This window comes from Kogia breviceps, chromosome 8 (genome assembly GCF_026419965.1).
Source record: "Kogia breviceps isolate mKogBre1 chromosome 8, mKogBre1 haplotype 1, whole genome shotgun sequence".
NCBI classification, from domain to species: domain Eukaryota; kingdom Metazoa; phylum Chordata; class Mammalia; order Artiodactyla; family Physeteridae; genus Kogia; species Kogia breviceps.
In genome coordinates this window covers 83,318,687-83,335,083 of record NC_081317.1, presented here as the reverse complement: position 1 = coordinate 83,335,083, position 16,397 = coordinate 83,318,687, and the positions used below count along the sequence as shown (strand labels likewise).

General features: G+C 48.0%; 1 protein-coding gene across 1 annotated transcript in view; it reads right to left on the bottom strand.

Annotated features, from left to right (window-relative positions):
• Nucleotides 1-15,451, bottom strand: part of LOC131760995 (phosphoserine aminotransferase) — a 30,342-nt gene extending 14,891 nt beyond the window's left edge. Inside the window, exons 1-6 of the mRNA XM_059071215.2 lie at nt 15,275-15,451; nt 10,911-10,971; nt 9,911-9,980; nt 7,345-7,550; nt 6,351-6,523; nt 4,417-4,586 (exon numbers count right to left, since the gene is read on the bottom strand). Of these exons, the coding sequence (XP_058927198.2) occupies nt 4,417-4,586; nt 6,351-6,523; nt 7,345-7,550; nt 9,911-9,980; nt 10,911-10,971; nt 15,275-15,448 (854 nt within the window). The 5' untranslated portion in view covers nt 15,449-15,451. The remainder of the gene's footprint in view (nt 1-4,416; nt 4,587-6,350; nt 6,524-7,344; nt 7,551-9,910; nt 9,981-10,910; nt 10,972-15,274) is intronic.
• Nucleotides 15,452-16,397: the final 946 nt, after the last annotated feature.

Genomic DNA, 16,397 nt, shown 5'->3' with positions numbered 1-16,397 from the left:
CACAGTCCCAGCCAGACCTCAGCACCAACACACTTCCCTCTTGGTGTGTGACTCACCCCTATGCCCAGACTCACTGCCCACGCTCTCTGGCTAATCTTAATGAGATCCGAGCAGGCACAGTGAGCAGAAAGCCCACCCATTTTACACGCTGCCCAGAACCAGCACCTTTAGCCTCGGTCTACAAAGCCTCAGCGTGAGGTAGGGGGCTCAGAGGAAGCAGGCTCTCCCGGAGACCAGATGCCCCTGGAGTGGAAGGATGTCCGGCCTTGTGAGTCGACTGGAGCTTCCAATGCATTATTAACTCATGCTTCTACCCCCATACAATCCGAAACCTTCAAAACACAGGGGTCCTAAGATGCTTATGCAGCTTTGAAACTTGGTCCCCACTAACCAGGGTTAACTTTTTTTTTTTTTTTTTTTGCGGTATGCGGGCCTCTCACTGTTGTGGCCTCTCCCGTTGCGGAGCACAGGCTCCGGACGCACAGGCTCAGCGGCCATGGCTCACGGGCTTAGCTGCTCCGCGGCATGTGGGATCCTCCCGGACCAGGGCACGAACCCCTGTCTCCTGCATCGGCAGGCGGATTCTCAACCACTGCGCCACCAGGGAAGCCCCAGGGTTAACTTTTAATGGATGTGTGGCTTCACTTCTAAAATGCCCCCTGCCCCACACAGTGCAGGTACACTGTCTCAGCCTACACGTTAAATGACTACATGAATCACAGCAGATCCATTCTCTGGAATATCACTCAGCAATTCAAAGGGGGAAAAAAGGCAGGCGTCTGAGCTGACATGGCAGTGTTCACAGTACATTGCTGGATAGAAAAAAGAATTCACAGAACAGCCTATATGGTAAAGTTCCATCTGCATAATTAAACATACAGCTGTTTGCATATGCCCTACACAGCAAGTAATTAACAACAGGTACCCCGCAGGCTCTGCTCGCCTCGGGAATCTTTGCCAAGACCATGTGTTAATTTCTGTGGGTTTTTTTGCAGTACGTGGGCCTCTCACTGTCGTGGCCTCTCCCGTTGTGGAGCACAGGCTCCGGACGCTCAGGCTCAGCGGCCATGGCTCACCGGCCCAGCCGCTCCGCGGCATGTGGGATCTTCCCGGACCGGGGCATGAACCCGCGTCCCCTGCATCGGCAGGCGGACTCTCAACCACTGCGCCACCAGGGAAGCCGCATGTGTTAATTTTTTAAGGCAACACGAAATACTCTGCGGGCACTAGGGATTAGAAAAGCACACCAGAAAGTTCCCCGGGAAACTCTCCCTGGCTGTTCTGAAGTACTAGGCCCCCGCCTTGGCAGCCCACACTCCTATGATGATAAGTAAGGTGGCCTGGGTCAGTAGGGTCATTTTGTTTCTTTTTTTTTTTTTTTTTTTCATTTTGTTTCTTATTAGTTACTTTACCTCACACTACAGCTAGTTAGCTGTGGTAAGTAAAAATGTCTTGTGGGCTTAGAAGGGAACTTTAGGCATCCTTTGCATGTCCATGAACTGGGCTTAGGGCGTTCCACTAAAGGGTTAAACAGAACACCCACGCGGTCCTTTATTCCACCCCAATTCACTGCTCAGGGCTACAGGCAACTACAGGAAGGCTCAGTTCAAACCGCCCAGGGCCTGTGGTCAGTTGGCTCCCAGTTTAAAAGAAAAAAAAAGATCTTCTTTTCAAACTTGGGACATTTTCAAGGACCTCCATGTGATACAAAGTTGCAGTGTTCTGGGTGCCTTATCCCCTTCCGTCCAGGGCCTGGGGAGCGTGTTCTGCACAAAGCTTCCTCTCTCTATTCACTGCCTGTTCTCACTGCATGAGCTACAATTTTCTAATCTTGAAAGCTGAAGTACCCCAAATGAAATCTAAGTTTTTCAAGTCATAGATTTAGGGTAACTACTCAATTATACAGACTTACTTTTTTCCTTTTCTCTTCTTTCGGGGTAAAAGAAAGCAAGACACCAAGGGGTGTCTTGGGTCGGAATACCCTTAACCCAATCTCTTTGGTCCTCCACGTTTATATGATTCTGATCAAATACTATTAGCGATCCTGCCCCGAGATGGTCTCAGTGTTCACTCTTTTGATCTGTCTGGAGAGGAAACTTCGCCCCTTTTCCACCCTTGTTTCTGGGCGTCTGGCTGAGCCCACTCTTCAGGTAAGAAGGCTCTGGGCAGGGAGTATCTGCCCTCCCCCAGCCTGCGCCCCACCCCCAGGTGCCCCGGTTGGCCAGCTGACCCGACCGGTCAGGGCCTGGGGTGGAGGCCTGCACAGGGGCTGGTAGGGGAGTGACCCTCTCTGAGTTACTCACAGGGGGAACTTTCTCTCCGTGCCCCCCAGGTCTGACTCCAGAACTTTTTATCTCCCACTAGACAGACTGACCTGCTTTCTCACTGTTTCTGCTGATTTTTCGCTCTAATATTAACCGACTGCATCTTAACACATATCCATTAGAGTTTTAAAAAATGTACTTCCAGGTCACTCATGGAGAAGGTGCGAGAGGGCATGACAGCTCCCCCTGTTCCTACAGCCTGTGCTCTGATCAGAACTGCCAGTTCCATTTCAGGCCCCGTTTCAGGGCCAGGGCTCTCCCTGCCTTCTCCCACCATCTCACTCACAGAGCTGTGGTGGCCTTTGCCCCCCTGGAAAGACTCACCTGGCTGCAAGCCAGGCCCTGGCTGCACGTTCTGACAGGTAAGGTCAGACGCCTCCCGCCACCTCCTGCCACCTCGCAGCCTGGAGCCAAAGCTCCTTCTCCAGAGGCCCTGAGCTCAGGCTCCCCAACTATCCTGCACCGCTCAGCACGGCAGTGGCTCCTTTCCCAGTTGGCCGGTGGTCACGGGTTTTTCCACCGCCAGAAACCCCAGAGATAAGACGGGCAGGTGAGACAGGTTCAGCCCTGCCCACCAATCCCTACCAGGCACTTCAGAAGCACTTTCAACCGGGGTGAAACAGAGTGGGATTGACAGGTGACCAGGAGAGTAAGCACTGGAGCCCTCCGTGCCCTGAGGAAAGCAGGGGACACAAAGTGAGGAGCTGCTCCGGCCCATGGGAGCCGCACAGAAAACCAGCAAAAATTTCCAGCAGAATTCTAACTTTGGAAAAAGCTCCTTTCTTCCTCTGGTAAATTATGTGGAAGAAATTTCCTGCAGGCAGTGCCTCAGAGGGAGACCTCTAACAAAGCCCCAACCCCACGGAGCCGCAGCCTGTACTAGCCCGAGCCCCTCTTCATACCCCCTCTTTTAAGAGAACTTCTACCATCCCTGGAAAACCCGGGAGACTCAGAGAGCTGGATTCCCAGCAGCCAACCGTTCTCCAGAGATGGGATCTTTCCAACACAAACCCACACTGAGAGTTTTGCTTGTGAAGAGCACAAAGATACAGGGTGTGCACACCTGGGCTCTCAAGCCAGACCGCCTGGGTTCAAACCCCAGCTATGCCACTTCTTGAAGTATGACTTTAGCTTCTTCACTTGCAAAATGGGAATAATAATAAGAGTACGCACCTCCTAGGGTGCTTGGGAGATTAAGAGGGTCATACACATCGCTATTTTACATCATAGCTGCCCTGGAAAGATAAGATAATCTATGAACTCTGGCTATTTTATCCCCGCTGCTAAGGCTGGGGATAAAACAGAAACCACAATAATAATACAGCAGCTAACATTTATAAGTCATTGAGAGCCAGGCACTCACATTTTATACATATGTATTAATCATTCAATCCTCACATTCAATCCTCACAGCAACCAATTACTCCTGGAGACACCTGCTGCACAGATAGGTTAAGCAACTTGCCCAAGGTCACACAGCTTGTTAGTAGTAAAATCTCTCAGGCAATTGCTAAATCCTAGGTGTCACAAAGTTTTTCACAAACTACCTGAGTCGGGGAGTTAAAAGACTGTACGGTGGGGTAGCCTTACTCTCCACAAAAGTGCTGTAATGCAGCCTCTCACTCGGAAAAGGGGAAGCCAGGCTAATAGGACCCCTGCAGACTGGGTGAAAAACCAGAGAGGTGTTTGTTCCAGCCAGTGTGTTAGATGCCAGGCAGCCAGCTTCAAGCAGACGCAGTAAGGAAAGAAAAAGACCAGTAGCCCGGCCTCTGAAAGTCTTTCTCCAAAGCTGCACTGGTTGTTTGAGATGTAAGCATGACACTTCATGTGCAGAAAGCTTTTGGGTTAATGGTGAACCACCAAGGCTACCAAGATCAAACAAAAACACCCCAAAAGAAAGGCAAGGAAAGCTGATCAAACAGTACACAGAGGGAGACGAGGGAGAGGTGAGCTGGGCAGAGAATCCTAATAGGATATCTGGGCTATTAGATCACTGATTCGTGGCATCATGCCCTACTTTAAAAAGTCAACTAGTATTGATGGGAAATACTGAGACCTCCTCGCTGGTCCCCAAGCCATACCCCAGAGTTACCTGAAGCAGGGAGGTGTGTTATACAGGGAGTTATTTCCGGCCTGCACTTTGTAATCCAGGACTGAGGGGCACTCTCTGAGGGCGAACCCCAGCAGGTCATCTCGGACGATCACCACCGTGACCCCTGCAGAGCCAACGTTCTTCTGGGCACCAGCAAAAATCACACCAAACTGCAAAAGAGAAAGCCTGCTGTTCTAGATGCACTGGGTCATTTTTCATAAATGTAGTCAAACTTCCCAATCTCCTTCCAAAGCACAATTTTTATGAGGAAGTGACTCTATTTTAATCCTGTTCAGAGTGCATTCCCTTCTCTAAAGGAATCTCTATCTGGGACAGCAAATCGATACTCAAGAGTTCAGAGCCTGCAGATTACAAATCTGTCTGATCCTTCTCTCCAGGGAGGGGCCGGCCCAAACCCATCACTGTGGAGGCCTTGTATCTATTTGTATTCACTCTAGTATACCTCTTTTCTACATCCCAGTCCATCTTTAAAATAAGGCTGCTGGGCTTCCCTGGTGGCGCAGTGGTTGGGAGTCCGCCTGCCGATGCAGGGGACGCGGGTTCGTGCCCCGGTCCGGGAGGGTCCCACGTGCCGCGGAGCGGCTGGGCCCGTGAGCCATGGCCACTGGGCCTGCGCGTCCGGAGCCTGTGCTCCGCAACGGGAGAGGCCACAGCAGTGAGAGGCCCGCGTACCACAAAAAAAATAAAAAATAAAATAAAATAAAATAAGGCTGCTGTCCTTGGTGCCCTAAAGAAATCAATTTTTTTATCCATTTATATTTGTATAAAGGGATAATCAGAAGATACTGAGAAATAATGGGACAAGCTGCCTGAGAGAGAAGACATTTTAGAAAAAAAGAGATGTTTAAAGACACTTTGGGAAATTTTTTCATGTAAGATGTAGAACCCTCTTCCATGTGTCCCCATGAAACCTGTAGGAAAATTCAGTGGCATCCCAAGTGGGAGGAGGGGGGACAGTGTGGCTCGACAGGGAGTATTTTATAGTTGACACTGTTTAGAATTGCCAGTGCATGGTGAGTGAAAATAAAAAGCAGGCTATAAACAAAATGCGTACATCCATACAACAGAATATTACTCAGCCTTAAAAAGAAATGAAGTTCTGACATGCTACCACATGGGCGAACCCTGAGGACATTATGCTAAGTGAAATAAGCCAGACAGAAAAGGACAAATATTGCATGATTCCACTTACGTGAGGTTATCTAGAACAGTTGAATTCACAGAGACCAATAAAAAAAGTAGGATGGTGGTTGCCAGGGGCTGGGGGGAGGGAGGACTGCGGTTACTGTTTAATGGGGACAGAGTTTCAGTCTGGGAAGAAGAAGTTCTGGAGATGGACGGTGCTGATGGTTGCACACCAGTGTGTGTGTACTTAATGCCACTGAACTGTACGCTTAAAAACGGTTAAAATGGTAAAGTTACGGTAAGAATATTTTACCGCAACTTTTTAAAAGGCAGACTACTTTGTAGTTTGTTTTAAGTTCCTTACAGCTATCACACCCCCCATGGCACGTGCCTCGGGCACTAGTGCCCACCCTGGGTAGCTGCTCAGAAATCTACATGTCATGTCCATGCTCTTGGAGCTGAGCTGGGTACAAAGCAAGGTGGGGCTCCTTCATAGCCCCCCAAGCTTTCCTTGATGACAGCAAGTTAACTCCCAAGATGTTGACAAAAGGATTTTCTAAGCGCCACTCTCAGAGGCAGATGAATTCCCCAAGGACTCAAGTGTGACCCTTGGGAGACGGCGATTAACACAGGGCTGGGGATGTCAGGACGTAAACATTCTGACAGCCAACACTGTCAGCCTTTCCCCATTCTGGTATATATTAAAACGTCCTTAGAGAAACCGAGAGGCTGGCTCCTCCCCTCCTCCGACCCGCGCCCCGCTGGCGCAGGCCTCTTTTACACTCTACCTTGGAAACATCCACTGGCTTGGACAGGAAGTTTGAGGACATGTCGCAGACCAACACTGCTCCCTTGACATCAGGGATGAAGTCAAACTCCACTCCGTGCACGGTCTCATTGGCGCAGTAATACACATAGGAGGCGTCCGGGCTGAGGTTCCAGGTGCTCGGATCTGGAATTTCTATCACAGGAGACAAGTTGGGGACTCCACCCGTTTCCTCCCCTCTTTCCTTAGGGAGATAGGAGGCAACCAGGAGTGACGCCCCTCCGCCAGCAGGGGAAGACAGATCCCAGAGCGTCCACAAGTGAAAGCACCCTATCCATCTTACATTACAATCACCACCAACAGCCTAAAGGGATGACCCGTCCCACCCCTTTGACTGTTACTGGGGGCAAATAATCTTCAAGAATGGCGTGGTGAGTATTTGGGTGTTTTCCTTGTTGCCCAGTATCCATCCATCCTGTGTCCACTGACAGTTTCCTGTGGGCGTCGGCCTCCGCGACTCTCAGCCCATGTAGTTCCAGTAGAACCAATTCCACCCACAGCCCCGAAGGTACAATGCAACTCAGGCAAGGCCGCTTGACTGATACAGAATGGGACACAGGAGACATGAGACTGTTAACTGGGAATGCATGAGCAAAGGCATTGAAACGTGAGAGAATATAAGGTCAGAAGCAGCTGCAGCCATCTTCTAAAAAGGAGGGGGCAGCTTTCCTGACTGTGAAGGAGACAGGGAAAGACACCAGAACCGGGAGACACTGTAGGCGGCCCTTGATCAAACCAGCCCCTGGGCTTTGCAGCTAAGTCAGCAGGCTAGGCATACTCTTTCTGCAGCAGCCCGTTAGTAATCATAACAGGAACAGGCAGCCAATCTAAATGGTATCAGACTAATTACTGACAACGGGACGAAAGAACTGCCCGGGGCAGGGGTGACCTGCTAGCTGAGGAGGGACCACCTGCCAGCCAGCATTTCACTGTCCAGCTCAGCTCCCAGCACTTACTTGTGTAACTCCCAAGTTTGGGGTGGACAATATTCACAGTCCCAAACTTCTTGGCTTCTTCCGCGGCCTTAGCTGACCAGGATCCCGTCACCACATAGTCGGCACACCTTCCTGCTTTCAGGCCAATCAGGTTTAAGGGGACAGCACTGAACTGGCCACACCCACCTCCTTGTACAAAAATCACCTTGTAGTTGTCTGGAATGGCTCTGGGCAGAGCAGAGGTGACAGTAAACAGGGTCAAAAATTGAGAATGAGTGATGCTCTTCCAGCACTTTACCCTGGGGTGGATACACTACAAGAACGATGGTCAAGCCCCATCTCTGCCTTCCCCAACCCAGTCATTTATCTACTCAATTCCTTGCACAGATATTACTGGACCCTGTGGTGGAAGCCTATGGTTTTTTTGGACAGAGCCAGTAACACCCTGCTGTTCCTTTAGGGAAGCATCGGCTGCCACTCTCGGTCTACCTGGTTCGAGGGTGGCCAATCCCAGCTCCGGGGGATGAGCACGTGACCCAAGCTAGCCAGTGTGGTTTGGTTCTGAGACCTGGATCCAAACTTCTAGAAAAGAGGAGCTGTTTCTATTGAGGGAAAGAGAGAACCTGTAGGAGCTAAACCTGCAACCACTGGTGGCCATCTGGTGAAGCCAACATATAAAAAAGCAGAGCCAGGAGATGGAAAAAAAAGACCTTCCTGACATCATGTGAGCTCCTAAATCACTCCCGCACTTTTCTGTTATATGAGAGAATACATTCCTTTCTTTTTTTTTTTTTTTTTTTTTTGAGTAAGCCAAATGTTGGGCTTCTGTCACTTGCAACCAAAAGTCCTAAAAGTATATATGTGCTGGTCCATGCTATGAACCAGGTGGGCACTGGAGAAGGATCTTGGATAATCCTTTAGACCTAAGCATGTATCACCTACCCAATATATATCAAGATTAACAGCAAAAATATTTGATTGCAACATGGAAAATTAAGATGATGATTGGCATGGCTACAGGCAATAGGGTAAGGCCAGCTCAGGCCAGGGAAACTGGACCCAAGCCTTTGAGCAATGTCAGAGCTTGGGAACAGGTTACACAGAAGGCAGACGGCCAAGGGACAGAGCTCCAGCACATAGGTGTAGGGAAAGCACCAAAGGGCAGGGCAATGTGAGAGGGTCTTGGTCTCACCAACACGAGGGATGATGTGCATATATCTGGTTTTGAACCGTGGCTGCCTATATCCAGGGCTCAGGAGGCTAGCAAAGCACGCAGACAGGTCTTAGGAGACTCTAACCATGAGGTTCTCAGCAGCTGGGAGGATGGCAGCCCAAGGCAGCGTTCCTGGTTTATGTTATTCAGATGCAGGGCAGTGAACAAGGCCAAGAACTGGACGGAAGGGCACCATAGGTCTAGGTACAGGGGTACAAAGAAATCGGCCCATAAATTGAACCAGAAGTTCAAGCTGGAAAGGCTCACAGGCGTGTGGGTCAAATGCCACATCTCTTGGGCCAACATTCCAAGTACCCACCCCATGAAGGATGCGATTGTTCTGCGAACATGACAGGGACCCAGCAGGCAGCCCTGGCATGCTAAGCCAAGCAGATGATTACCGGCTCCAAACACGGACATTAGCACGGGTTTCGAGGGCCCCTCACAAAAATGTCACCAAGCCCGCCTCATCTGAAGCGTTTTATCAATGCAATTTAAAGGGAAAGTTATTAAATAATTAGTATAATTCCAATTTTGTTAATGAAATAATGCAAGGATGGACCCTAAAATGTTAACAATGATTACCCCTGACTGGTGGGGTTATGGATAATTATGGTTGATTTTGTGAGTTTGTTTTTTCCCTAAACTTTCCACCATGAACATGCACTAGTTTTGTGAGCAGAAAAAAAAACAACGTTTTGTTTTCAAGATGACCATATTCATATGTCTATGTGAATATATTTATACAATATATAAAACCTCTCCTTTAAGCAGCAATCTATTTAAGAACACAGTTTCCTCTGGGTAAGAAAAGCAGTGCAGATAACTAGGAAAGTTCATTTGAGAAGCAGTTCCCAGAGTTCAGAACCCTTAAAATTGCCCAAAGAGCCCGTTAAAAATGAAGTTTGTACAAAGGCTCTGATTCAACAGGTCTGGATGGGGCCCAGCACTTGAATTTTTTAATACTTCCCCCACGAGTTGATTCTGACAGGTTGTATGAGGCAATACTTTAAGAGCCAGTGAACTAAGCTATAGTTAATTATGCTGACAAAGATGACCACTTCTTTGTCATTTAAATCCCTTTTAAGCCAGTTTAACTTCCACAGTGCTAAAAAAAATGTTTCCCAGACACAATGATTTCAAATCTTTGGAAAAACCACATAAAATAAAAATAAACATACAAACGCAGGATGAGGAACAAATAAAAAGCATTATGTACTGATCTAGTGAATTTGGGAGAATCTTAACAAGATTATTTGTAAGAATGGAATATTCTGAACACAGCAGAGTCTAGAAAATAATGCAACAGACACCCACGTATATGGATTCCCAAATAAGAGTAACACAATTTTGTCTTTAAAATTTTAAACTTACAATAATTCCCGCACAAGGTTCTCTGTGTTGTTAATAATCTTAGAGAAATCTGATGACCTGTGGCTCATTTCTGTGGAAAGAAAAACAAGAAAAAAAATTCCAGTTCAAAACCAAAGCAACAAAAGTTAACTGTAGCTGTAACTACAAAATTTGCAAATCAAATAACAAAGGGAAATGTCAGTTATTTTCCATTCAAATTGTGGGCCACGCTTACTTTAAGGGAAAATCCAAATTGATTTTCAAACTGCAAACATTTTAACCTTATCGTCCCAGCAGAATGATTTTTCAAAAGTGGCAATATTCACTGAATGAGCCATGTACTAATTTATCCTTTGGTCTCTGATCACTCACATCTTTCTCACAAACAGGAATTGTGTGCAAAGGCTGCCCTTAGGACAACAGCACAAAATTCCACACTGTGCTCTCACTTCACAGAAATCTAGGTGCATGTGCCAGACCCACAGGAAGAAAATTTAATAGCAATGAGCACACGGTTAAACCTACAGTCTCTTAATAGTCTGTAGCCTTTGGAAATATCAAAAAAGAAAAAGAAAATTAAATTTATAAAAAAGTAAATTTTAGAACTCAAAGAAACTTCATGAAATTATTAACATGCAAGACCTTCAAAAAAAGGCTTGTGTACTTCTCAACATTAATGAGCTCATGTTTAACAACAGCAAAAACTGTAAAATGAATGTGAAGCAATTTTATAAATGTTTGGGCACTGTTAATGTAAATATACAGGATCTTTTGATCTTAGATCCTATGCATAGCAAAAACCAATGATGCGACAGTAAGCTGAGACGTATAAACCCCTCACCAGCATTTATGTTGCTTTCAAAATTGCTTCGATCAAACATGCTATGGAAGTTATTAAAATTTAAAAATATATCTACAAAGGCCTACAGGAAGACCCAGTAGAAATTCTAGGCTTGATGATGCATTTTAATTGGTTCTCTTTGAATCCTGGACATTCACAGAATCCAAAAGTAAATCTTACCAAGAACACTAATCCCAACTCCTTTGTAGTCTAATAATTCTTTTTGTATCTCTGACAATACCTAGAAATAAAAGAAAATTTAAGATGATTTCAATATGCTGTGCACAGCTCTGGACATACAAACTGCAGTGGGGGAGGGACAGGGGCGAGGATCCACCCACCAGGCCTGTGAGGAAGCTTATGTCACTGCCCACAGCCAATCCCCTTCCTCCCCCTACCCCCAGAGGGCCCCGATGATGCAACTTACACTCAAGTTGAGAGTGAAATTATGCAACGTGACTGATGCTAAGACACAGTTTTTCCAAAGGTATGAATTTACTTAGAGATAAAAACTCACTTGGACTTAAAAAAAGATCAAGTATAGAAGTTTTCTGATAACAATTCTTTAACTGTCAACTTCAGACCTTTGGGAAAAGTCTAATTCTCTAGAAAAATGTCCCTTCCACAATTGCATTTGCACTCTGACAGCAAAAGCACAAAAAGCATAAAGTTCTGGGGAACAACAAAAAAATCAATTAGGCCCAAGTTAAACTGATAACTCAATTTTCCATCTTTTTGGTCTGCTGGGATGGGTGGGGTTGGCAGGAATTAGGAAGCACCTGCTGTGAATTAAGGTTCGTCAGGGGTACTGATGTACTGAACTCTCCCCTCAACAACAGCCCTGAAGGTGATATTCTCATCCTCAATTTGCAGGTGAGGAATCTCAGCTGTGGCTCCAGAGGTACTTAGCTGTATGCCCCAGTCCAGCCCCTTGACCCATCTTGTAAGATCACTGCAATCCCATAACCACGTTCTGCCTTACAAGGACAACTGGACAGGTGGGACCCATCTTATGGCCAATCTTCCAGTGCCAGGAAACGGGTGAGGGGCAAAGCTTATCCCCTACCCCCACCCCCAAACACATAGCTCACTTGCTAGAGAGGTGCCTCATTGTTTTTTTCCCAAAGTCAAATAAAATGTAAATTACTGCACACTGAAAGAAAAACACCTATTTCATATATATATCTACATAGATATATATATATACACACACACTTCAGTAAGAAGAATAGAAAGCCCTTATCAGAGATGCATGCTACATTGTTTACGAGTGAAATGACACGATATCTGTGATTGGCTTTAAAATTATCCAGGGGCAGAAGGGGAGAAAGAGGGTATGGGGGAGGGAGCACTGAAACAAGATTGGCAAAATGTCCTTAGTTGTTAAATTTTTGATGTGTCCATGAATTTAGTTATATTATTCCCTCTCTACCTTTGTGTATGAGCGACCTGCCATAAAGTAAAAAGAGAGAAAGAAATGCTCTAAAAATGTACACAAAATAGGTGAGATAAACCCTCTGTAGAAGCATCCTGCCATCAAAGGAGGTTCCTGTAAAAGATACAGGATAGGGCTTCCCTGGTGGCGCAGTGGTTGAGAGTCTGCCTGCCGATGCAGGGCATACGGGTTCGTGCCCCAGTCTGGGAAGATCCCACATGCCGCGGAGGAGCTGGGCCGGTGAGCCATGGCCGCTGAGCCTGCGCGTCCGGAGCCTGTGCTCCGCAACGGGAGAGGCCACGGCAGTGAGAGGCCCGCGTACCGAAAAAAAAAAAAAGATACAGGATAAAGACCTCATAAAACATAATCTAGGGCTTCCCTGGTGGCACAGTGGTTAATAATCCGTCTGCCAATGCAGGGGACACGGGTTCGAGCCCTGGTCTGGGAAGATCCCACATGCGACGGGGCAACTAAGCCCGTGCGCCACAACTGAGCCTGCGCTCTAGAGCCTGCGAGCCACACCTACAGAGCCTGCATGCCACAACTACTGAAGCCCACGCACCTGGAGCCTGTGTTCCGCAACAAGAGAAGCCACCGCAATGAGAAGCCCACACACCACAACGAAGAGCAGCCCCCACTCACTGAAACTAGAGAAAAGGCTGCGTGTAGCAACGAAGACCAAATGCAATTAAAAATTTAAATTAAAAAAAAAAAAAAAGCAATCTAAACTGGATTCCAACTTGTCTGAAAAAAACACCATTTTAACAATAAAGAATGAGACCAAAAAAAAAGAGGTTCAAGAATTTGTCATCGGGGCTTCCCTGGTGGCACAGTGGTTACGAATCTGCCTGCCAATGCAGGGTACAGAGGTTCGAGCCCTGGTCCGGGAAGATCCCACATGCCGAGGAGCAACTAAGCCCGTGTGCCACAACTACTGAGCTTGCGCTCTAGAGCCCGTGAGCCACAACTACTGAAGCGCACGTGCCTAGAGCCCGTGCTCCGCAACAAGAGAAGCCAACACAATGAAAAGCCCGAGCACCGCAAGGAAGAATAGCCCTAGCTCGCTACAACTAGAGAATGCCCGCGCGCAGCAACGAAGACGCAACGCAGCCAAAGATAAATAAATAAAATTTTAAAAAGAAAGAATTTGTCATCGTTTTTGTTGTACACATTAGCAATGGCTGATCAAACAAACTTTTAGCAAATTCTTGTCTTTAGTAAATACAAACATCTGTCTCTGATAGAATCATCCTTGAACTTCTGTTCAGACTGTATTTCTCTCATAGATAGTATTCCTTGAAAAGACATCTATAAAAGTTTATAACCAAAATCATTATAAAAAGTTTTTAAAATTTCTACCCCAAAAGCATACCCCTCTAATCCAGTGGAGTTTATTTTTTTTCAAACTGCAGAATGCAACCACTTTTGCGGATCATAACTAATTTCTTAATGAACTAGAATAGACCAGAGCAGAATAGAATACAAAATTGTGTATGTTGTAGTCATTAGGCTAAATATTTCATAAGCCTTTTGTTTGAATTATGTGCAGGTACTTGCTCATTTTGTGAAATATATTTTTCACTGTGGTTACAGTCAAAAAAAGTTTGCAAAGCTTCTCTAATCCTTATACTTCAATTAAATCAAGAAGACACATAAATAGCAACATCTGCCCGCCCCCCCCCCCCAGCTTGGAGAGCACACAGGAGGGCATAAATCCTCCCAGGAAAATAAATAATAAATAATTGTGCTACTGATAACAACTGCCTTTATAATAAATGCAGAACATATTACACAGGAAACAAATGCGCAGATGACTCCAAAACACAGAGAGGGAAAAAACGGTGAGGGTAGAGGAAACGTTTGCACAGCTCTGGCAGGGAATCTCACCTAAAACAGACCGCAATAACTAAGAAAAAACGAAGCCCTGTACTCTCAACTCCTACGAGCGCTGCCCCCAGAAAAGCAAAATGTCCTTTCCCTTCTACAATTGTAAGATTCTCTGTTCTCATCACAACACCGAGAAGTCTCTGTCCCAGGGAGATTCTACTCAGTTCAACAGCAGATAATTGTAAAGCACTTGGCTATGCCCCATATTGCTACAACATATCATCAGAGTCATCCTGGTTAGAAAAATAAAAATATAACAGCAGCGGCAGGGGTCAGTGCGTCCAAGGCACAGTAGAGACTTGGCCTCCTTTACAGCTTGGGCGATGGGAGGGGAGAATGGATGTGGAGGGAGTGGGTTTTGGAGGTTAGGGGAGGAGCCGGAACCCGGCTGGGGGCTGGGAAGGCAGGGAGTAAGTTCCACTTGCACTTGAAAGGTCTCGTAATGGCCCAGGGGAGAATTCAGTAATTCATTTGCTCCAGAACAAAGTGAACCGAACTGGGCTAGCAGCCCAAGGCCTACCAGAATTTGAATATTAGAATGCCTTTAGGGGACACTCCAGTTGGAAAAAAAAAAATCTGCGCGTGAAACAGAGGGGAGAAAAAAGGCTTTAGTGACGGGTGGGGTATCTGAGAGACAAAGAGGAAAAGCCTGGGCTGGACTGAAGGCTTTTAATTTTACATTTCTGAAAAGCAATGTTTCCAAGTGCTGGCTAAAGGCGACACTGCTTCCAAGGGGTCGTGCGCGGGCCTCCAGCTTGCAGATCCCTCCAGTTAACGCAATCCTCATTCACCGTCCATTCACGCATCCACACAACACTGCCTGGTTCGCAGCACTGCGGGGCGAGGCGAACGCAGAGTTGGGAGCTTTTTCTTTTCCGCCGCGCCCCCTGCCCGGCCGGATTGAAGGCACAGCGCCGGAGTTTGCAGGTGCGCAGCGCAGCGAGCCAAAACTCCCGGGCTGGCCGAGTTCTGCGCGCGGCGCTCCCGTAGCCGGCGCCAGCGCCAGCTGCACAAGCAAGCCTCGCCGAGTTCCTGCCCCAGTGTATCCTTCTAGAGGCCCACCCACGATAGATCCTAAACTGGGAGTGCACGCCAGTGCAGAGCGTTCAGGGAACTCCGGGCGGGGAGTGGGGATCCGGGAGCCCAATGCAGGGATGCACAGCCACCCACGCGCCTGCTCCCGCCCGGACCGCACTGCCGGCGCACGCTAAAGGGGACTTACCGAGCGCGGCAGTTTGGCGGGCCCGGGCCCGAAGTTGACCACCTGCATCAGGGAGTCCATGGTACAGAAGCGGGAACTGGGAGTCTGCTGGAAAGGACCGATCGCGTGGGCAGCGCAAGTCTGCAGCCGGCGCCGACTCTGTACTTTCTTCCAGCGCCGAGCCGGCGCCCCCATTGGCCCGCGCTGTCGCTGGCCCTGCGCTGATTGGTTCGCGCAACGGGGCTCGCATCCCCATTGGTCGTGCTCCCCAGTCTAGACTCGAGAGCAGTTGCTCCTCCTCGCGTTTACTGTTTCAACCCCTTTTTTGATCAATGCAAGGCGCGCGGGAGATTGCACCATCCAGGCGCCTCGGCTGCGCGCCCGCCGGAGAACCTTGGGCAGCGAGAGGAGGCTACCCCTGCCAACTTGCGTTGGTACTTCTGCACGCTTGATGAGGCGCTTTCCAGTCCTCCACCGCGGACCACAGCCCCTCTCTCTGGGCTGCACTGGGAGATGGCGGAGTAAATCACCCCTCACCCCCATCCAACCACATCTTCACCAGACCCTGGACTGGGCTCTGTTGCATCTGTTTGAACCAGTGCTCATTAATTCACCAAACTTTCCTAAGCACCCCCATGGGCGCCAGATACTCCAGGGGGGAGGAAGGGCCCCCAAGGATGGAATTGCAGGGTGAACTATGGGCCAGGGGTGGGTGGGTGGGGGATGAGGTTCTCTGAAAAACACCAAGGGGCTAAGGGTTAAAGCAGGATTAAGGGATGGAGGTGGCCAAGGACACTGAGAGAAGCCTTGGCCTGGGAAGCCTGGATGCTTCCCAGGCAAGTCCTTTTAAGCTGCTGATTCTCCATTTCCCCTGGGGAAAAGAGCAAGTTGGAACATGGCAATACCTCTCAGGTTGTGTAGGCGCTGACAAGCTGTGAGTTTAGAAACGTGAGCAGATATTAACAAGAACGCGATACCCTTGAGGAGCCTCAGCCCAAGCCAGGGGAGAGGCCCAGAGCCAGGCGGGGCGCAGAGCCAGCGCGGCTCAAACTTTTCCACAGAAGTGTTCTTCTCAGAAGAACTCCAGTTGAGATCCACATGGGGTTCTGAAACAGGGAGGTCCCCTTCCTGCAAGAAAAAAGTT